A 23,581-nucleotide genomic window follows, 5' to 3' on the forward strand; every position below is an offset into this window, starting at 1 on the left:
GGCTTATTGTTGGTTCTGAGCTTGCTGTCTTGAGACCCCTACCATACTCCTATTAAAGCAATAAAGCATGAGAGGCCATGCATTGCAGTGATTTTACAGCAATACTTATGTAAGTGTGAAAAAATGATTGCAGCAAATAATTTTGTAATGCATATGTATTATGAATAGGGCTGTTGAAGATGAATCATGATTAATCGCACTGATTTTGTGTAGTTAATTGTGATTAATTGCATTTGTCAAATTTAGAGGAAGATAAAGAGTGTTTTAAATTTAAAAAGCAATACATCAGGATGTTTTTTTTTAGGAGTTTTCCATTTAAAAACTAGTGCATCAGAATGTATTTATTACTTTAATTGATTCAATAACATTATTATCATCTTGGGAATGCTGCAATTAATCATTATTTTGTGTATTTAATCACAATTAATTGCATTTGTCTTATTTGCTCTTTAGAGAAAGATAAAGATATTTCTATTCAAAAAGAATGCACCAGAATGTATTTATTACTTTCAATGATTCAATAACATTTTCATTGTGGGAAAAGGTTCATGTGAACTTCATCACGCTTGTAAATGATACTTCAGACTCGATGTACTTCAGTGATAAACAAATTCACAGCATGGCAGTAGCTGGAAATAACCGGTTTTAAAAAGAGCATCATTAATGGAATCTGCAATTTAAAAGCTGTATTTGAACGAGATCACAGTCAAATAGTCACTGCAGCTGACCTGCATTACTAATCTGTTATGAATGCTGTAACTTTGACACCACTCATTTTTACTAATAATAACAATTAATATATTGTCACTGTTGGAACAAAACCACGTCTCTCCAAAATGGTAACACTACAGGAGAAGGAAATAAACATTCTTAACTTTTTCCTAAAGTAATTTATGGCCATTTTTGATATTTCATTCATCATAAAATTTTACCCCAATGCAAAGGGTAACTAGAGTTTTCAAATAATGCAACAAAGTAAAAAAACAATGAAAATGGAAGGTTTTGACTGTGATTTTTTGTATTATGTTTAAAACTTTATATAAGTAGTAAAAACATCTTTATTTTCTTTTTAATATATGTCACATTATGATCTGTTAAACCCAAGGCTTTAACAGAGATAGTAATAAGCTAAATATATACAAAACTCTAATTTATTGGGTACTTTCTGTTGGGAGGTGGTAGGCAGAGCCTTATTTTAGCCACATCCCTGCATTTTAGAGCAGGAAGTGAGGCTGCATCCCTGACTGTCATGGCCACATGGTGAGCTGTTAGATCCAATTGTTTTGAAGTACATGTAACCCAAAGTCTGAAAATCAGTGTGGAACATCAAAAATTGTCATTACTGAAACACATTTTCAGCAATTAAGTAAACTTTTTCGTGTTTTAATGAAAAATGTTATCTTTTTTATGTGTGTACTGCTGTTCAAAGCTGTGTTTGCTAGTCATGTACTGGCTAGCATTTTTGAGTTCTGCTCAAAATGAGCTACAATTGTCAATACTGAAACAGTCACTACTGAAACATTTGGCAAGGTTGGTTGATTTTAGTATCGGGGCACTAGTATTGGATAGTATAACTTTGTATACTTTGTAAACAAAGCAAAGAAACCCACCCCTACTCTCTCTTTTGTCTCTTTTCAGTCTGCGGAGGGAAGGCTACACCCTGCAGGTGAACGTGAACGATTACCTGGACATCTACTGTCCACACTACAACAGCAGCCAGAGGGGCGTGGCTGAGCAGTATGTCCTCTACATGGTCAGTTATCGCGGCTACCGCACATGCGACCCGCAGCTGGGCTTCAAGCGCTGGGAGTGCAACCGGCCCCACGCCCCTCATGCACCAATCAAGTTCTCTGAGAAGTTCCAGCGCTACAGCGCCTTCTCACTGGGCTACGAGTTCCACGTGGGACACGAGTACTACTACATCTGTAAGTGTGGACACAATATAACACAACAATTCAATACTATAGGGGTGGGTTATATGGCCTAAGATGTCATATCATAATAAATTCTATGATTTCGTATCATGTACAGTCATGTCCATTAATATTTGGACAAGTTGTTATTTTAGCTGTCTATGACAGGATATTGGAGTTCAAATTAAAAAATAAATATGAGCTCAAAGTCCAGAATTTCCACTTTAATTTGAGGTTATTTACATACATTTTCATACATTGCCCCCACATTTATAGAGTCTCTAACTAATAGGACAAACTATCAATCATACATTTTATTGATATTTTTGATTCTTTTGAATCCTTTGCGGTCAGTGAGTGCTTAAAACCCATGAACGTCACCACTTCCCTGGTGATGCTCTGCCAGGCCTTTACTGTAGCTGTTGTCAGTTCCTACTTGTACTTGGGGCATTTACATTCAGTTTTCCTCCAGTAGGTCAAATGCATGCTCGATTGGTTTAAGGTAAGATGACTGACTTTGGGTCTTTGTCCATCTGCACTGTAAAGCACCGTCCAATGAGGTTTGAAGCATTTGGGTGAATCTGAGAAGACAATATAGCCCTATACACTTCAAAATTCATCAGCAGTCATGCCATCAGAAAACAAAGTAGCACTGGCAGTTCCAAAGCCCACACCAACACTACCTCCACCATGCTTCACAGATGAGATGGTATGCTTTAGATCATGAGCAGTTCTTTCCCTTCTTCATATTCTTCCCATTATTTTGGCACAGGTTGATCTTTGTCTCAGTTATCCATAAGATGTTGTTCTAGAACTGTACAGCCTTTTTTAAAGATGTTTTGACCTTCTGGTCTTCCTGTTTTTGATGCTTGCCAATGGTTCACATCCGCTGTATTTACTCTGGTGAAGTCTTCTCTGAATTGTTGACTTTGACACAGATACGCCACCTTCCTGGTGGGTGTTCTTGATCTGGCCAACTGTTCTGAAAGGGTTTTTCCACCACTAAAAGAATTCTTCTTCAGGGCCTTCTGGTGTTTCTAAGCTCACTAGAGTGTCCTTTCTTTTAAAGTATATAACAAATAGTTGATTTGGCCACACCTAATGTTTTTGCTATTTCTCTGATGGCTTTGTTTTCACTTCATATTAAGCTTAAAATCTACACTTTTAAAAACTAAACTCTAGACTTCTTCCCTAATAATAGGGATTAATAGGGAATAATGTATAAAATGGGTTGTAATTCCTACCTGAATTAGCTTCAAATACCTTAAATGTAAATAAAAGTCTGCAGTGAGGTCATTCATTATTTAACTTCAACATGCTGTAGTAGGCAGCTGAAATAAAAGTAACTTTGTCAACGCCCAAATACTTATGGACCTGACTGAACCTATAAGGCAGGTGAAGCTCATAAAGTGGCCATGGATGGTGAGTGTGGGGAAGTAATATCAGATAGCCTGGAGACAAAATGACCATTGCAGTCTCAGATTCATCTGTCATGAGTCTTGCTCTGGACCTCCAGCAATGAGAAAATGACTTAGAGACAGTTCTGTAATTCTAATGTCTGTCCATTGGCATCAGATCACTGCAGTTAGAGGCGGGAGAAAATTTTAAATATCTGCTCGTTCTCCTCAGAGTAAGCCGAGTTCAGGATCAATCAACCACTAACAATCTTACATGCAACGTGCATAGCAATCTACTCAACAATAAGACATGATTGCATTACCTTTCTTTCATTCCTTACAGCCATTATGTTTGTCAATGTATTGTGATTATAACTGCTGCTTTTTGTGATGTGTCAATAACTGATTGGTCCTCCTCTGTTTTAGCCACGCCCACTCATCACCATGGCCGCAGCTGCCTGAGACTGAGAGTGTACGTCTGCTGCTCACCAGGTACCGTTCCACACAAATGTCTGTCATTTTTTCTTCAATCCATCCATCCATCCATCCTCCCAGCTGTCAGTTCTTCTTTCCACCAGTTTGTCAAACCATGTTTCCATCTATTTTCCTTTCATCCATGCATCCCTCCATTTATCAACCCATTTTTCCTGCTATGCAATGACCCACCCATTTATCCAATCATGCCTCATCAAACCATCCATCCATCTTTGCTTCTATCCAACCAGCCGTCCATTTCTTTGTTAATTTGTCCATTCTTCCCTTCATCATCTCTCCTTGCATCCTTATTTCTATCCAACCTTTCATAAAACCATCCAAGCATCTGACCGTCACACCTATATATGCTTGTTGGACATCCCATTCCAAAAACATTGGCATCAACATATAGTTGAATCTATATATCCAGTATTATAGGAAGGCTTTTCGCAAGATTGTGGAGTTTCTGGGAATTTGTGCCCAAAAGTTCCTATGTGAGATCAAGCATTGATGTTGGACAAAAAGGCCTGGCTCACAATCGATGTTGCAATTCATCCCAAAAGTGTTTTAATAGGGTTAAGGTCAGGGCCCCTGTTGAACTATACATTCCGGTAGGTAGTGTTCTCCTGGCGTCCAACAAACCTAGATTTGTCTATCAGACTGCCAGATAGTGAAGCGATTTATCACCACGGAGACCATTTTGCACTACTCCAGACTCCAGTAGCAGCGTGCTTTACACCCCTCCAGCCGACACTTGGCATTGCACATAGTGATCTTCGGCTTTCATGCAGCTGCTTAGCCATGAAAACCTGTTTCATGAAGCTCCCAATGCACAGTTCTTCCAGAGGCAGTTTGGAACTCTCTAGTGAGAAGATTTCCATGCGCTAAATTGTTATTTTGTTAATTGTTCACTAAATAGGCTGTGTTTCCTTCCTTTCACTTGAAAAATCAACAAAACATACATATATAGGTATATTGAGAGGGAGGGAGTTTGATAAGATGGTCTGGTCTGGTCCTGCAGCATTGAACTGGCAATAATATGGTGCACTATTTTTACATAACACACACACAGACTGGCCACACAGACAGCTCACTTTTCTCTCTCTCTGCCTGCGTCAGTGTTGGTTGGTTGTGGCGTGTGCAGCCAGTAGACTGCTGTGGACTTCTTGCGATAACTTTCTCCCCACTGTCACATTTCATTTTACACACTGATTACAGAAGCAGCTACTCCTGTCTTCACACTCTTTCTTCTCTCTCTCTCTGCATCAGGGCTCGACAGGTGTATCATTTGTCCAGTAATATCAGCCGATATTGAGGATTCACTGATATTTACCATCTTTTTTGTATATTCTAACAGATACAGGTGAAAATAGTTAACTTTTAGAGCTTAACTGACATTTACCACCTGCTCACTTTTAATACAGCAGTACAGCCTGGGGTGGGCGATATGGCAAAAACAATACATCACAATACTTCATGGCACAGTATATTCATTTTTTTGGACGTTTGAGAAGTTCAAACAGACAAAAAAGGAACCGCATAAAAAAAGAACTGTGAGTACAACAAACATCTTTCAATGTTCTACATACTGGGCTGCACTTAACCCATGAAACAGGCTTAATTATGTGCTCTTTGGCACGAAACATGCAGTTTGCTAGTATTCTTTAAGCACAGTGTTTGCATTTTGTCAATACAGTTTTGTGCAAAAGTTTGCACACCCCAGGCCAAATGATATGTTCTGTTGATTTTCTACGTAAGAAGTGCAAGTTTACAATGTCTACACAATTTCTATTCATTTGCTGACTTTAACTATTGGAAATAAAGAAAACATGAAATATCAAGGGTGCCATAACTTTTGCACAGGCCACATTTTATGTTTAAATGTCATAAAATGATTCCACAAACAAACAATCACTATGCAATAAAATGTGCAGACATGTGTTAGAGGATGTGTTTTTAAAAAAATCAACAAAGTATGTCATTGGATGGGGGTGCCTAAACTTTTGAATATGACTGTGTCCGTGTTCGTATTGGTCAGTCCTGAGTCTAAATCTCCCCCTCTGCCGCTATGCATGTACTGCAAAGTAATTTGGAACTATAAGACAAGCATTCTCTCTCTCTGTCTCTCTGTCTCTCTCTCTCTCCCCTCCCAGTGCTGTCTAGTGGTGTGTAATCTAACAGGCACTTTGTTGTTATTTTAACCCTTCCACCCCCCACCCCCTCTCTCTGTCAGTACTCGTGCATTAACAGCCTCTCCTTCCCTGTGTGTGTGTGTGTGTGTGTGTATGTGTGTGTGTATGTGTGTGTGTATGTTAACCCCTGCTCCTGCTCGCTGTGTCTCTGGTGTCTCTCTGGGTTCTGGTGTCAGGATGAGTCTGCTCTGATTGTTCACTGGAGCTTGAACACATGAGTTCATATCAGCACACTGCGGCCTTGAGGAGGCACCACTGCAGCCCTACTGCGCTCTCTCCCCCTGACTCCCTCCCTCTTTCGCACACACACAGATCTAAGCAATTTGACCAGAAGTATATGGACACCCCTCCTAATTAAATTGAGGTACATCTGTTGGTAACAGATGTATAAAATTAAGCACATAACCATGTAATCGCCATAGACAAACATTGGCAGGAGATTGGGTCATACTGAAGAGCTCAGGTGCCAGACTGCTAGGTCTGCCCTAGTCAACCGTAAGTGCTAGTATTGTGAAATGTGCAAACTCTGCAAACTCACAGAGCTAGGGCGCATAGTGCATGGAAATCACCTAGGCTGCGAGCCTAAGATCACTTTGAACCATGCCAAGCATCAGCTGGAGAGGTGTGAAGCAACCACCTCTGGACTCTTTAGCAATGGAAATGTTCTCTGGAGGGATAAATCATGCTTCACTATCTGGCAGCCTGATAGATGAATCTGGGTTTGGTGGAGGAGGGATAATGAGTTGGGGCTGTTTTTCAGGGTTTGGGCCCTTTAGTTCCAATGAAGTGTAATGTTAATGCTACAGCATACAAGACATTTTAGGCATTTTAGGCATTTTCTTGTTCCAGCATGACTTTGTTCCTATGCACAAAGCGAGGCCTATAAAGACATTTTGACAAGTTTGGTGTGGAGGAATTCCAGTGGCCTGCACAGAGCACTGACCTCAACCCCACTGAACATCTGGAAGTTCAAGATACTTTACTGACTGTGAACATGAGCCGTATATTTTTTGTGTCACAAACTTCAAACAAAGCATGTAAAGTCTTTTACAAGCTTCAAATGTCCGTGTTTAATCTAGAACGTCAAAAAAAGTCCATGTCAATCACCGTTAGCTAAGCGCTAATATACTATTTGAACCTCACAGAAAATAGCATTATTTTAAAGGCACTTTCTACTCTGGGGGAAAAGGAGACAAAGTTGTAAACATGTTTTGACAAAGGCATGACATTTGAATGCATAGCTCTAATAGTCACGGTTTGCCACTGCTAAATGTATGTGTTATGACAAAAACTGAGCTAAAACTAAATCTCATTAGGTTCAATAGGATTTTTTGGCAGCAGCAGCTATGAAAGAATGCATTTATAGGCAGAGCGTGAAAAGTCAATTACAGTAGTCTAGGGCAAAGGTAAAGAGAACCGTGCAGGTGTTCTGATTTTTCTTCTTTCTGGCCGTTCCAGCAGCTGATGCAGATGACGAGCCACAGCCCACAGAGCCAGACTACACTCTGAGACCTAACATCAAAATTGATGACCTCGGTAAGTTATTACACAAACGTGCATGAGGGTTATTACTCATACTCACGCACAGTTTCCAGTAAAGGGGTGAACTGGGCGTTTAATCTGTCATAATTAACACCTGTAGTAAAGTCACTGTGGTGAATATTATTCATCTTGCCATTTGCACCCTCGCATGCTATCACTCTTAAATTTCAGAAATTTATATGAAACATTTTGCATTTTAACCAAAATAACACTCACATTAGAGCTCGAAATATGACGGGACCTCCTTACACTTCCCAAATATGTATTGGGCTCGAGTTGGGTTGGCGTTCAGGTTCACACAGCTAACAACCCCTTTAACGGATTTTACCCCTGCTTGAACTTCTCTCCTTACTTTGTTCTTCCTGCCTACTTTCATTACCTTAAAACAGTTCATGCTTGCATTGTTGACAGAATTTACCCCTGAGGCCCACAAAGCCTAGTAATTATGGCAAGTAAGTGCAAGTTTGGACGCCCTTCAATTTGGTAAAGAAATCCACTGATCAACCCAGCCCAACCCAAAGAAGTGGCAGTTAAGGATACATGTGGATGTCAAGCCAAGATCTGAAAGAAGCCAAGAAAACTCTCAGACGGATGTGCTCATGTGCTGGCCAGAAAGGCAAAGCAAAACCCCCATATGACAGCAAAAGACGTGCATGAAGGTTTAGAGGACATCAGACTAGTGGTGCACCATTCTACCATTAAGCGTTGTTTACACAAAAATTATCTGCATGGTAGAGTCAGCAGAATGAAACTTTTCCTCTGACCGCTTCACAAAAATCAGTGTCTGAAGTATGGAAAACAACATGTAGATAAACCATAGGCATTTTGGAAATACGTGCTGTGGACTAATGAAGTAAAAATAGAACTTTGGCCACAAAAAATGAGCAGCATTTGATGAAAGCAACACCTTGCCAACTTTTAAGCAGAGAGGTGGATCTATTATGCTTTGGGGTTGTGTGGCACTAAATATCAACAAATTCTAGAAGCAAATGTGACACTGTCAAGAAACTTAAGCTGAAAATTGGCTGGGTTCTACACAAGACAATGATCCAAAACACACCTTAAAATCTACCCTTAACTATTTAAAGAAATGCAAGCTGAAGCTTGTGGAACAGTCTCCCAACTGAAACATTACTGACAATCTGTGCAGACCCTAAACATTTCTGCGCATGCAAGGCGCCCCAAGTACAACACTAAACTAGAGTGGGATGAAAAAAAAAGACAAATGTGCAGAAAATGTTATTTTTCAAAATAGTTTGCGGCAGAAGTTGTGTTTGTAATTTGAAGTAATTTCGGCCAAACCTTTGCATACAACTGTGTGGAAAGTAGTAGAGTTTTAACAGCTGAAAGCTAATATCTTGGTATATCAGCTCTGCACACCATGAGAGCAGTGCTTTATAGAAAGTTTTTACACACTAAAAATGTTTTGGATGTTGTTCAACAGCATTGCTTGATGAATAAATTCATTAAAGCACAATTTATACTTCATTTTGGGCTTTTTTTTATTTGTTTTTTTTTTTACTCATTGATCTAATAATGGCTATTGTTGCTATGTGTATATTTAACCAGTGGCTTCATTAGAAATATCAGGTTTTATCTGCCATTTTTGGCAACAATGGGCAAGTTCGGGTCAGTTTTTGGACATAATTTTGTTGAGCTTTGGTCAGTTTTGGACTCGAAACTTGAGGGACGTGTCTGGCCAGGTCCGGACCACACTTAGTCAGGTCTGGGTTGGGATCATACTCAAAACTTCATGCTGTGGTTTGGGATGGATCAGAAAGTTGTTGGGTTGGCCAAAATTTTAAGCCAGATCAAAGCTCTAACTCACATGCACTCTCACATCAGACTTTGAGGGCACTAAAATCGCAAAGTGACCCCTTGTTACTAATAAAACAAGCAGGTGACCCCTTGTTACTAAGAATAAACATGCATCATTTGTGTATGCCCACAAACGCCACTGCCAGCTTGACATAAACAGATTCAAAATGTCACTATATTTCACGTGCCATATTAGCAATAGCGCCACCCACTACTGATGACTGTTAGCAGCTTTATCATGTAGCGACAACAGCAGGGTAAATAGTCGTGAAGGGCAACAACACAGCCTAAACAAGGTGTGAACTGTGATGCTATAGTTAGCATAGCGCTGATGAGTGTCACGATGCCAGCATTAGCTCTGATTAGCTCTGACAGTGCTAGCCCTCTTGTGCCCCTTTATCCTTTAGCCTGACAGGAAGTCATGTTCTGCTCCGTCACAATGAGTCACCTCAAGGACAAGAAAGTCTGGGCCACTAGCACAAGAGAAAAGACTGTTTTGACTGTGACTGTTGTTAGTAGGCTAATTTTGTACTGGTCATTTGGTGGAACTTTTAGGGAAGAACAGAGAAGTGTTGGTTGCAGGTCTCTATCTTGCATTTGATTCCTGAATGGACAGCAGATCACTGAGTACACTTGGTGGCCACTTTATTACAAATCCTTACCGTGAAGCTCCACTTTGCTGTGTACAGTTAGAAACTGTATCTGTTGTTGCACAGTTTGTGTTAGCCATCCTATGGTCCTTCATCAATGGTCAGTTTCTGACCACAGATCCATGCTTGTCTGGATATTTTTGGTGGGCGGTTCACTCTCAATCTAGCAGTTATGTGTGTAAAAAAATCCAGCAACCTTATACACTCATACCAGTAACACTCACACTACACATGTACCTGTACCATGACATTGTTACTGCTTGTTTGAGACTGACCTACCACCCCAATAATACCTGTTCATTGGTGGTCCTATGGTGGTCCCTTTCCATCCATGAAAGGGGTTGAAAGTGGCTGATAAACTGCAGCAATAGATTAGCAACAGTCAGCAGAGATGTTCACAAGTTGCTTCCCTGCTAGAAAAACCAAAATAGATGAGCATAGCTGGTCACCAGCAAAACTAATGCTGGTATACTGGTCAGCAGCAACGGTAGCTGTTATGCTGATCGCCCACAAAACCAGCATATGTTGTGTTTTAGATGAAAGTGCTGGGTGACCAGCTAAATCAGCAACAGACCAGCATAGACCAGCTTAAACCACCATAGACCAGCATGAAATGCATGCTGGTCTGTGCCGGTTTTTCCAGGAGGGTTGACGTGAGTCATGATTAGCTGCAGGCATTTTTGAATGTACAAAAGTAAACTTAAAAAACCTGTCAGACTTCATGAAAACTTGTCTTTCATTATAGAAAAACCTTCTGTTTCAAGTAAATGCGGTGTTTAAAGAGAAGAGGCAAAACAGCTTGAAATGGCTGGTAAGTCTGTAGTCTAGCTAGCTGGCTAGCATAGTAGCATATCCAGCTGAAATTGTATTATGTTATACAGGAACGGGATCTTTTTCTTACTAAAACCTCAGCCAGATGAGCTAACAACTTTAGCTACATTAGCTAGTGTGCTAGCTAGCATATTTGCTATCCAAACTACATACTAGCCAATAGACTCTTTTCACAAGAAATGGAAGTGTGTAAACGTTGGGTAAGACAGTTATTTACCTCAGAAATACAGGCGTTCCTATCACTTTAGCTCACCACAGAAAGGTGTGTCGCTCTTATTTTGTCATACTTGCCAAGCTTGGAATTCGAAGATGTGTCCAGAATTGTTGGAGACAATGTGGGAGTCCAAACTAAATAAAGGACATAAATGCTTTGTAGAAAAATTCCTTCACAGCTATCAGAGTACAGTAATGACAGCTAACATCTTTAAATGAATAAATTAATGGATGTGTGAAAATAACTATAACCAAAACACAGGATTAGCCATGTTAGCTGGAGATGCAAAAGCAGTTCGCTAACAATAAACTAGTTAGCAAAAAGCTAAACATGCATACATTCCGGCAGGGGGGCGTGCGGGGTCGCCATGGTCCGTAGCGCCACTGTAGACATTTTACACAAACACCAGCTCCATGCCGAACACTCGGTCTGTCAGATACTGACAGTTTTTGAGGGAGAAAATGAAAACGGTTCCTCTGAAAGCGGCTGTAGCAGCAACTTTAAAGCACAAACTGCGTGTCAGCATTGGTTAGCAGCAGTGAAATGTTGACACAGAGGTTCTGTTCCTCCACGTGACGAAGTTTATTCCTTTTTTCACTGCACAAACTCATTTTTCCTCTGCTTATCGTCAGCTGACAAACCACTAAAACTGAGATAAGGTTGTTTTGATTCAAGCTTGAACACTTGAGTAAGCTGTTCACGCTCAACTCGTCATTGTTGCTAGCGTTACTTCCAGCTGAAAAAATGTTGCTAGCGTTACTTCCAGCTGAAAAAATGTGCTAATGCATGTAGCGCTTCAGTTTGAAGGTATTGCTGTAACAAAACACTTGCTACTGAAAGATGTATTGAAACTAATGCCACTGTGAGGCTGTGGGAGAATATGAAATTAAAGGTTTTATTATTTTTGCCAGTAAGGTTGGCTTTATTAAATCAGTTTTGTTTTGTTTTTTTTTTCAGACTGAAATTTGGCAAGTTTGTTGAGTCGTGAGTGAGTCAACATGAGACTTGAGTGTGACCTGAGTCTGAGTCATTGTAAACCTACAAAATGCACCGGTGTGGTAGGTTTTTCTGATGAAATGGCCAGTGAGTACAGGAAAAATGTAGATGAATAATGGGAATTGGCTGAATGGTTATCATTAGAGACGACTAGTTTCCTGTAAAACACCTTTAGATCCCTTTAGGAAACCTAACCATATCTGGAATCAGTCCCAGAGCACCTGTTAAACCATTAGAATCCTCTACACCATGATATTAACCCATCAGGAAAACACAAAACATCATTAGTGACTATTGGACACCACCAGGAACTTGTAATAGTTTCTATGATTATTTTCAGACAGATTTACCAGCTGGACATTGATCAGTTTACATGAAGCTTAGCTCTGAAAACATCCCGATTGAGCCTTTAATGAAAATAAGAGATAAAGAGCTGCCGGTTTTGACTGTGTGTCATGTTGCAAACTGATGTAGTTGGGTCGTCTCGGGGTTGGACCCGCTCAACGATTTCCAATACGTGAAACTGGACCTCTCGCTCTCCTTGTAATACTGATTGAAGTGTCAGCTTTCAAACAGGCCAGAGAGGAAGGACGGCAGCCGCAAGAGGGCAAAAGGCCTCATAATGGAGTACTCAGTACAACTCACTAATGAACTCATGTTGCTTAAAGGGAACATATCTTGAAAAAACATTTTTTCTGCTTCTACAGAGAAGCTAAATATGGCATTTTTCTGCAAATTTTAGTGCACAAATTCTGTTTATTTGCTAAGTTGAACATACTGGGGGAAAAGTGCCTTAACTTTTGCACAGGCCACATTTTATGTTCATATTTTTTTTCCCACAGATTGAATTCAACAAATAAACAGTAATCATACATTACATTGTGCAGAAGGATGTGTTATTTTACCGTCACTCAGAAAACCAACAGAATTTGTAATTTGACAGGGGTGCACAAACTTTTGCAAATAACTGTATATGCATATTTGGACCACAGCAGTTTAGCCCCGCCTATTTACGCTTAATATACAATTAATGAGGAGTGTTTCAGCACAGACACTGTTTGGAATAAGGTACAATTCAGGGCAGCCAATCAGAACAGAGCTCAGTTACATATATCAGTCTTAAAGACACAGTAACAAAAACAGCCTGTTTTTAAGTCATACAAGTCAAATAAATAAGTGGACCTAAAGGAAAAATCAGCCAGGATGTGTAGTTTCTGGTGTGTGTATATATATATATATATATATATATATATATATATATATATACACATACACACATATACCATAAAGTTACTCTCAGACCGACTTGCTGTTTTGTATGAGACTGGAAAGTAAACATGCATTTATATATATATATATATATATATATATATATATATATATATATATATGCATGTTTACTTTCCATTCTCATACAAAACAGCAAGTCGGTCTGGGAGTAACTTTTAGAGTAGTGATGGTGATGGTGATAGGAACCAGACATCCATGAAGTTTTAATGCCTTTCAAAGCTGCCTTGCAGAAAGTTATTCCATAATATGATTATGTATATGTCGCCTGATGTGTTATTGAGTTTGTTTACATGCACTTACACTAATTCTATAATTACAGAAAATCAGATTTTGTCAGTAATCCGATCAACATGTTTACATGCTCTTGAGTAATTGGATAATGGGGAAACTCCAGATCTACATGAGTCAGACAGTAATCCGGTTTCTGCTTTGCAAACAGCCAGTAAGACGTGACGTAAAGAATGTGAATGAATGTGGTTGATACAGTGTCGTTAAAAAGTGTTTTGCTGCCATCTCACGACAACGCTTGCTTATTTCTGGTACCACTGTCTGTTTTGCACATGCGCATACTGAGAAATCCGAAAGCAATCAGAGTAAGAGTACATGCACTGAGAAATCCGATTACTGGATTACTGACAAAATCTAGCTCTCTTTATCGGGTTTCTTAATCAGATCTCTAGACCTTACTCTGATCTAAGAAATCGGAGTATGCTATTTACATAACCGTTTACATGATCAGATTATTGAGTAAATGCACTCATTGTTTTACTCTAGTTTTGACCTAACGTATGTTTTTAAATCCATTCATGGCAGAGGGGTACATGCAGGGCATTGCAAAGCAAAATAGTCCTCAAAGAAAGCTTACCACTATTTTACCATCCTCAATATTACACATGGAAACTTAGAAGACATGCATAGGTTCACTGGTGGTTTTGGATGGTAAATAAAATGGCTATATTTGTGTTGTAGACAATGTGACTCCTGGTTCCTATCACCACCACTGTAATGAAATCTGATTTGGCACAAAGAACCATATTGAGCCACTCTGAATGACTTCACAGTTCCTCTTTAACAACCTTGTTGAATCAAATGTGATGATGTAGGTTGGCAGTTTATACACAGTGGTAACTATAAGCTTCCATTACTTGTTAGCTACATTAGCCTTGTAGATCCAGTGCAAAACTAAAGAAGCAAACCTCAGACACCAAACATATCTTGGCCTGATTATTTGGGTTATGGGGAAAATAGTACAAATTTGACTTCTGCATGAACCATCTCTTTAAAATGGAAGTTACCTGATACAAGTCTTACTATTGAAGATCTGCATCAGTTGTGCTGTACAAACAAAAGCAGAACCGGTTTTAGCCTGTTGTTTTGCATTATGTAACGAAAGGTTACGAGGCTGAACCTCCGTCACGGGTCACGAGGGAACAACAAATCAAATCTAATGCTGGTTAGTCATGTCCGTGCTGTTACTCATCCTTATTGGGAATGCATACGCACATCACAGCACTGTTATCAAAACACTGTGTATTTGATAAATCTGAGCGATAGTACCTGCACCGAAGTCAGCTGACTCATGTGGAAAAGCAGACTGATGACATGTAGCACTACTACCTTCCCAGCTGATGTGTCTGGAATTTCCTAATAGCTTGAGGCAATTTCCAGTCATTTTGATTACAGGGGCTGTTTACAACCTCCATTCTGTTTTTCTTTCAGAATAGAAATATGTTTACTTAGAAGTTTGTTTCGCTGCAATATATTGCGTCAAGCCACACCCTTTGTTGGGTACCTATGAACAAACTTAGTCAGAATGTCTTAAGAAAATTAGTCATTAGTCCTGCTTTGAGTTCATTCATAAAGTCCCACTATAGGACAGACTTTAAACGGAAAAATTCAAAACCTTTTTAAAGGCCTTGCAGGCCTCAGAGTCTAGTGCGCTCAATGCTATAGAACTAAAAAAAAAAATGAAACATACTTCTAAACATAGGTGCTGGACCACGCTACTTAGGGAAGCTGGCTTGTGGCCAAGTCTCTGAGGCATTCTAAGAAAAAAAAAAAAAGAGCTTTACAGAAGAAGCTGCTGTGCATAAAACACGCCAGCGCTCTTGTAGGATGTAGTACAGCTGCATTGAGAATACACTGCATGTGATGCTAAAGACTGCAGGCTGACATATTGGGACCACAGCTCAGTGATAGTGCAGCACCAGCCACAAAGTTTGAGCCAACTATTTATTTATTTATTTCATAATTGAGTGTTTAACATTGTCCACGTTTAGTTAGGCTAAAACATAGTTACGGATGGAACAATGACCACTTTTAATGATATACCACACTGTAAAACTCAAGAAGAGCTTGTGAGTTTGATCCCCGCTGATGCCACAGCCATCCGTAAGTGCGTTATAAGTCGGGGATGGCCCTCCCTGAGAAATGTGATGTTAACATCTGTTAGTTGAGGTAATTGGCAGTTAGCACTCTCCTTCAAGCTTGTTGAGTGGAAGAAAGGGCCACCTGACCCACCCGGAGAAACTTATTATGCACTTACAGATGGCTATGGCATCAGCGCAGATCGAACTTGCAAGCTCTTCTCGAGTATTACAGCATGGTACGTCATTAAAAGTGGTCATTGTTGCCTGGAATCAAAGAATTTGGGGTTGACTCCCAGCCCTAACTCTCGGGAAGTTGTCAGTATGTATGCTGATTGCCTACCAACACATCCATGTGTATTGTCTTCCATACACTGGGTGCAATCTTTTTAATAGGCAACTTTTGCAGGCAGCAAGCAAGATGAACAGTCGCATGCAAAAGTTTGTGAAATTCCAGGTTTTGTTGAATTCTGAAGTGAAAATCAGTTAAAACATTCTTTAGCGAGAACAAACATCAGCACATTTTAATACAAAGTTACTGTTTCGTTTGCTTAGAAAATGAAAAAACATAAAATGTGGCCTGTGCAAGAGTTTTATAGGCACATTTTTTGTGTAATGTTTTTACTCCCAATCTGATTTCCCAATATTCCCAATTTGACTTGAGAGTGCAAACTTTTGCATGCGACTGTATAATATTCAGAAAAGAGGATATTGTTAATTAGTTATATACTGCTTTTGATATGTAGTCTTGTTTTGTATAGTTATTGTCATTACTGTCAACAAACATTACAGTATTAAGTAAGTGCTGTAAATATTAAGTCTCTGTAGATGGTCAGGAATTGTTTTTTACAGTGTGGTATGTGCTCTGACCAGGGTGACAATCTGTATAGATCTGTCCAAAGATGAAATGAACACTTACGCACACAGAACTGGTTGTGCGAGATGGAGTGGTGACAAAAACAGAATGTCCTCACTTTGTAGTGCCACCCAGATTACACCCACAGTGTAATCTAGTGTTGTGGTCCAGACTCTAGGTATTTTTTGTTGTCTTCAACTTGTGTTGGACTCCATAGTAAATGTTCTTAGACCTTTCTTGGCTATTGGTCTCTCTGCCAATGTTAATGCTGATAGATAAACATTTATAGCACATAGAAATCACCTTAGCATTACGGAGAAATGTAACATATTTCTGTTGGGTGACATTCTGCACAGTAGCCCAACATCACCCAAACAAAAACTGGCTTCGTTACAAGCACTAAACCTTTAGCAGAGCTCAGTAACACAGAGATTAATGACTGATCATTACATTGATTTATCAGTCTACTCAGGCTTTAGCAGAGCTCAGTACCACTGAGATTAATAACTGATCATCACATTGATTTATCAGTCTACTCAGGCTTTAGCAGAGCTCAGTACCACTGAGATTAATAACTGATCATCACATTGATTTATCAGTCTACTCAGGCTTTAGCAGAGCTCATTCAGTCTTGTGCCCTAGCGTGAACGACACTTCCCTTCCACAACTGGATATTTCAGCCATGATCTCAACATCCAGTGGTCATGTGAAAAATAAGATGGATAGACTTTTCCATGTGCCTTGTTAATATTTATTCTACATGTATTCTGAATATGTCACTGAATATGTCAATATGTATTGTAAAGAAATATGTTGTTTTATAAATTTAGGATAGTGTATTCTACCCAACTCTACCCAAGTATGGCTTACTTTTAAATGACTCCAAAAACAATGTGAAAACACCAAGAAATTTGCACTGACTATTTCAGACTTGGTCTCGGCCTCGTTCTCATTTGAACCTGATCTCGAATAGTCACCTGTCTTGTGCCCTAGTGTGAGCGCACGCACACATACAGACTAATCACACAGGTGACTCTGAGATGACTCACTAATTTTAATTTTGGGTGCTGCCTCTAGGCCTGTTCACAGACTCTGTCTAGACTACATGTTCAATCACTCAGGCTAGAACTGGTTAATCATCTCATTAATCTTACTAACCACTGAACCACTTAAAGCAGGAGTGCCCAATCCAGGCCCTGGAGATCTACCACCCAGGAGAGTTCAGATCAAAATAATGTTCAGATGCCCCTGAAAGCCTTCATTGGCTGGATCTGTGTGTTTTGGAGCTAAACTCTGCAGGGTGGTAGATCTGCAGGACCAGGCTTGGCACCCCTGACTTAAAGGAATACTTCAGAGCTCTGCAGCATCTGCTGCATGTGTAATATCCAGTTAAACTCCAGAGCTCATGATTTTCATGCATTCCCTGGTATTTAGAAAACAACTAGAAGCCAACAGGAAGATACAGACGTTCCCCCTTTTAAGTCAGCATTGTAATATTTTTTATTAGTTTAATAAGTAGTTTATTGTAAACTAGACAGCAAAAATGTGTTTGCTATGCTAAATTGTAGCCTGTAAGACTGTACGTTTGTTTTTATCTACAAGAAATTATAAATAATATACTTCATTCATCTACTAACAATAATAGAAATATCAGCCATTGTGGATATGAATTTTATTGTGATTTATTTTGAATATTCATTTCCTATTGAATTCAGTCTGGATATTAATTTATTACATATTAAGCCTGAATATTACCACCATTATAACTTCATTCCAAGTAGTATTTTTATTCAAATTTTTGGATATTAATTTTAATATAACTTTATTCTGAACATGAATTTACTATGACCTCTTTTGGGATATGTATTATAAACTCTTTCAGGCTATTAATTAATAACTTCATTAGGCATTTTTATTAATTATTCTGAAACTATATTATAAAAATCAATTTTATTTTAATTTCATTCTGAATATAAATGTTAATTGCAACTGCATTCTATATATATTTATTATTGAATTCAGTATGGATATTTATTTATTACATATTGATCTGAATATTGGCATTATTATTACTTCATAATAGTAATTTTATACATATATTCTAGGTAGTAATTTTATTTTACCTTCATTCTGGATATTAATTTATAATAACCACTTTTGGGATATTAATGTATCATAAACTCTTTCAGGATATTAATTAATAACTTAATTTTTATTATGTATTATTTCTAGATTTCTAGATATTTATTTTATGAAAACTTCGTTCTGAATATGAATTTTATTACAACTGCATTCTGAATATCAATTTACTTGAATGCAGTATGGATATGTATGTATTACGTATTAAACTGAATATTGGCATTATTATTAAATAATAATATTCATAATAGTATTTTTTATACATTCATTCTGGGTAATAATTTTATTTTAACTTCATTCTGGATATTAATTTATTATGGCCTCTTTTGAGATATTCATGCTTTTGGGATATTAATGTACTAGAAACTCTTTCAGGATATTAATTAATAACTTCATTGATAAAATATTATTCTGAATATTTATTTCATTAGAACTTCATTCTGAATATTAATTTTATTCTAATTACATTCTGAATATTACTTTATTAAAATTTCACTCTGGTATTAATTGTATTATAACTTCTTTCAGAATATTAATTTATTATAAATGTAACTTTATCAGAATTCTGTGAACAAATATTACTTTTTTAGAACTTCATTCTGATTATTAATTTTTTTTATAACTTCATTCTAAATATTCATTTATTATACATTCCTTCTGAATTTTATAACAGTTTTATTATAACTTAATTCAGAATATTCATTTATTATTAATTCATTCTGGATATAATTTTATCCAAACTTTTTTATAGATACTAATTTATTAGTTCATTCTGGAGATTAATTTATTTAGAATGTCATTCTTAATAATAACTTTATTAGATCCTTATTCTAGATATATGTATTTTATTAGACCTTCATTCTTGTTGATGTCCTACAGCTTTCTCAGTCATTTTAAATCCAACTACAGCTGTGGTCATCGTTCTGGACACATCTACAGCTCTCTACTAAACATCTGAAAGCTGTGAGGGTGTACAGGCCTCACAGATTAGAATTATTTTATATATTAGTTTTCAATGCCTTTAATGATGTTATAATGACATGATTTCAAAACTCTTAAACAGTTGTGGGGTTATGAGAGTGAGGAACAGAGGTGTGGACCCGTCAGGGTTTAAGGGGCTTACTCACTCTCTCTCCCTCTCTCTCTCTCTCTCTCTCTCTTTCTTTCTCTCTCGGTCTTTAGACGACTACGATAACCCTGAGGTCCCTAAGCTGGAGAAGAGCATCAGTGGGAGCAGCCCGTCCCGGGACCGCCTCCTCCTCACCGTGGCAACGCTCTTCCTCATCGCGCTCTCCGTCTCCTAGCACCCACCTCTGGGACACTATCATGCCAACGAGGCCTAGGGGAATGTAGCGGACAACTGTGGGGTGAGGCCAGTGGGTGGGCCAATGAGGACTGAGGAGGAACTCAAACCAGAACGAACCTGAAAACAAAAACAATAAAAGGATGTGAAAGAGAGCATTTAGAGGTGACTGGACGTCGAACAAACACCAAGATTTCATCATTGGTGCTACCGTGCTGCACGCGTGCTAGCGGGATGCTAAGGCCTTCACGCATTAAACGGTGGAATCTGAACTTCACAATGAAAGCTTTGCCATTCAGCTCAAGCTGGACCATCAGACAGTGTGTGTTTGAGTGAGTGTGTGTGTGTGTGTTTATTTCAATATGCAAATGTGTGTTATTTACTTCATGCAAGATCACCCCTTCACTCTGATTGGCTGACAGCTCTATTACTTGTTGACTGGCAGGTTAGCGGTCGAGTTGAGTCGATGCTTAGATCGGTCCTAAAGATTAACGCTAAGCATTAAAATTCAAGTCGCTAGTGCGGAACAGCAGCCGCACAGTTCAGTTCCTGCACAGGCAATGCCAAGCCACATTGCACAGGCTCAATTTTGAGCGGTACCCAATTTTAAGCGCTCTGGTAAACCTGCAGGATTACCATGTATTTACAAACACGTCAGAAATAGGATTGCCTAATGCACTGCGTACGCTTATGGAATTAAACAGTCCAACAGCCAGAATCCCCCAACAACTTCAGAAAAACAGTCCACCTGTTTGTTTGGAGACATCTGCACAGGTTCAATATGCATTACAAACATGGGCCATCTAGTACCAAGGTTAAGGCAGTCTCACAGGGCCAGATTTCGTAATGAGAACATAAGGGGACGATTTTTGGATACTTCTGTACAGGTTCCACATCCATTATAAACATGGGCCATTTACCATGAGAAATATTGGGCTAAATAGGAACGTAGACTATTAGGGTGGGAACAAACTGAGTGTGAAATGTCTAAACCAGTCCAATGCCTTGTGAAAAGGCTTAAAATGGGGGTCAGTGGTGCACCCTTCAACATCTCATTAGCACACAGATGTCACGTAAGTTAGCATGGCTGGAATGTTCCCCACAAACTCCAATTAAGCATGCAAATGTTTTGCTTTCGTCATTGATTGTACTTTGGACGTTGGAGAGAATTTGGGGGCAGGTTTTAGAGAAGACGTACCCTTGTTTGCGGCAGATATTGCTGCAATCCAGTAATTTGGAAGCATCTGTGCAGATTCCACATCCATTATAAAGTTGGGCCACCCAGTATCAAGATTAGACTTATTAGGTTGGGAACAAACTGAGTATGAAATTTCTAAACCAATCCACCATCTCATGAAAGAAGAACTGAAAGTAGGGGACGTTGATGTGCTCGTCAGTCCAATGGACGACAACGTGATGCAAGTTAGCATGGTTAAAAGTTCCTCCCAAAAATCTCAACTTAAGCATGTTGCGTGTTAGAAGAACACATTATACGCAGTAAAAATAAACATTATCTTGTGTAAAGGAGGAACAGTTCCATGAGCTAAAAACAGTGTTTTGCAACTGTTTTTTTCTTGTAATATTGATTGTGCTTTGAATGTTAGAGAGAATTTGTGGCACGTTTTTAGAAGGCGTAAACCCTTGTTTCCCTCAGATTTCATCACAATCCAGCTAGCTAGCTGGTGTTGCTTGCGATATCAATTGTGCTAGAGATGATAGAGAGAATTCGGGGTGGGTTTTAAAAGGGGCACATGATCACATCTCTCCCCACAGGACAGGTTTCACAGAAAACCAGATTTTCAGAAAACCAGTCCATCTGTTTGTTTGGATGCATCTGCACAGATTCTTCATCCATTATAAACCTGGGCTATCTACTACCAAGGTTAGGAGAGTCTTGTGCGGATTTCGAGAATGTCTCAGGGACAACCATGAAAAATGTTGGGTGAATTTGGGTGGGAATGTAGAATTACTAAAGTGAGAATAAAATTTCAAAACCAATCCAAAGTCATCTGAAGGCGGAGCTCAAAGTAGGGGGGGCAACGGTGCCCCCATCAACATTGTCCAGAAGACAACAAGCCATGGATGTAACGTAAGTTAGCATGGCTGAAAAGTTCTCTCAGAAAACTCCAGTTCTGCACGTAGATTTTGTGTGTATGAAAAACACTGTAAAAATAAGCATAGCTAGCTAGCTTCTTTTGCTTGGACTCTCAGTTGTACTCTAGCCAGTAAAGAGAATTTGGGAGTGGGTTTTAAAGGGGACCTACACTTATTTGCAATGTGTTTTGCCACAATCCAGATCCAAATGTTTAACAAATTGTCCCTAGATGTTCGTTCTCATTACAAGATCATGAAACTTGAAGTTAAACGAAAGCCTTAACTTGTAGCCTTAACAGAAAATGACAACAGCATAGCTTCAGCAGATAAGACTGCCACAATTAGTCAACAACGTCAACAACATTGTTTTTGGAAGTTATTGTGTTGTTTATTTTAAGCATAAATGCTTTAGTAATGCTCTATTATGTCAGTAAGCTACATGTGGTCATTTTAACAGACTGCAATACACTATAGGAAGCATAGGGGGCGATGTGGCTTCTATTTTAAAGCAAAATAAAGGCTTCAATTTCAAGCGGTATCCAATTTCAAGGCTCTAGTAAACCTGCAGGATTACCATGTATTTACAAGAATTGCCTAATGCACTCTCCATGCTCATGGAATTAAAGTGTCCCCAACTACTTCAGAAAGCCAGTCCAGTGGTTTGTTTGGATCTGTTTCACTTACATAATAAACACAGGCCATCTAGTGTCAAGGTTAGTATTGCTTTCACCCATGAAGGGTTTTTACAGTTTAAAAATCTTGTAGGCAAATCTTTATAAAAACGTTAACAGCATAGCTTCATGAATAGGGCTGCATAATTAGCCAATAAATTTGATTAGTAGCCGTCATTGCTGATTACAGACTAGGGCTGTAGGGCTGGCTTGACTCTGTTGAATACTCAAGTATTTGTTTATGTTCTATTTAGTATTCATAAGTATATAAGGAAGGTGAACACAACTGTGTACAAGTTTAGCGCTTTATTGCCACTGTATTTGGCCACAGCTTGCCTCACACATGGTCGGAGTGCTAACAGACCCCGACCCTCCAAACCTCAAACGCACAAGCCCAAGTCCCCAGTTCTTCCCATGTTGCAGCCAAACAGTCCAGTCCAAGGGCATAACATTGTGGCCTCCAATGCCACTCACCACAACAAGAGTACATATATATATATATATATATATATATATATATATATATATATATATATATATATATGGAGAGATACAACTGAAATTCATTCTTATCACCTCATCCTATAGTGCAACAAACTGTACCACTGTCCACGTGGCCACTCAAGTTAAAAGAGTGAAGTGCAAGTAACCATATTCATATAAATAACTTATTCATCTCTTTTATTCTCTTTTTATTATCTATTTAAACAGTTTTCTAGCAGGTTTAAAGCACAAACAGCAGATCTGTTTACTGTGAAGAAAATCACAAGTTTTTACTGCTGTATCACAAAAGAGTCTCCTCCACACATTGTTGGTACAGCACAGGAGCTGCAAG

The 23,581-nt window shown here is 38.8% G+C and overlaps 1 protein-coding gene across 1 annotated transcript in view; it reads left to right on the plus strand.

Moving 5' to 3' along the window:
• Positions 1-21,275, plus strand: part of efna3b (ephrin-A3b) — a 111,121-nt gene extending 89,846 nt beyond the window's left edge. Inside the window, exons 2-5 of the mRNA XM_036592890.1 lie at positions 1,639-1,925; positions 3,737-3,802; positions 7,435-7,512; positions 19,861-21,275. Coding sequence (XP_036448783.1) covers positions 1,639-1,925; positions 3,737-3,802; positions 7,435-7,512; positions 19,861-19,982 — 553 coding nt within the window. The 3' untranslated portion in view covers positions 19,983-21,275. The remainder of the gene's footprint in view (positions 1-1,638; positions 1,926-3,736; positions 3,803-7,434; positions 7,513-19,860) is intronic.
• Positions 21,276-23,581: the final 2,306 nt, after the last annotated feature.

This window comes from Colossoma macropomum, unplaced genomic scaffold (genome assembly GCF_904425465.1).
Source record: "Colossoma macropomum unplaced genomic scaffold, Colossoma_macropomum, whole genome shotgun sequence".
Classification (NCBI taxonomy): domain Eukaryota; kingdom Metazoa; phylum Chordata; class Actinopteri; order Characiformes; family Serrasalmidae; genus Colossoma; species Colossoma macropomum.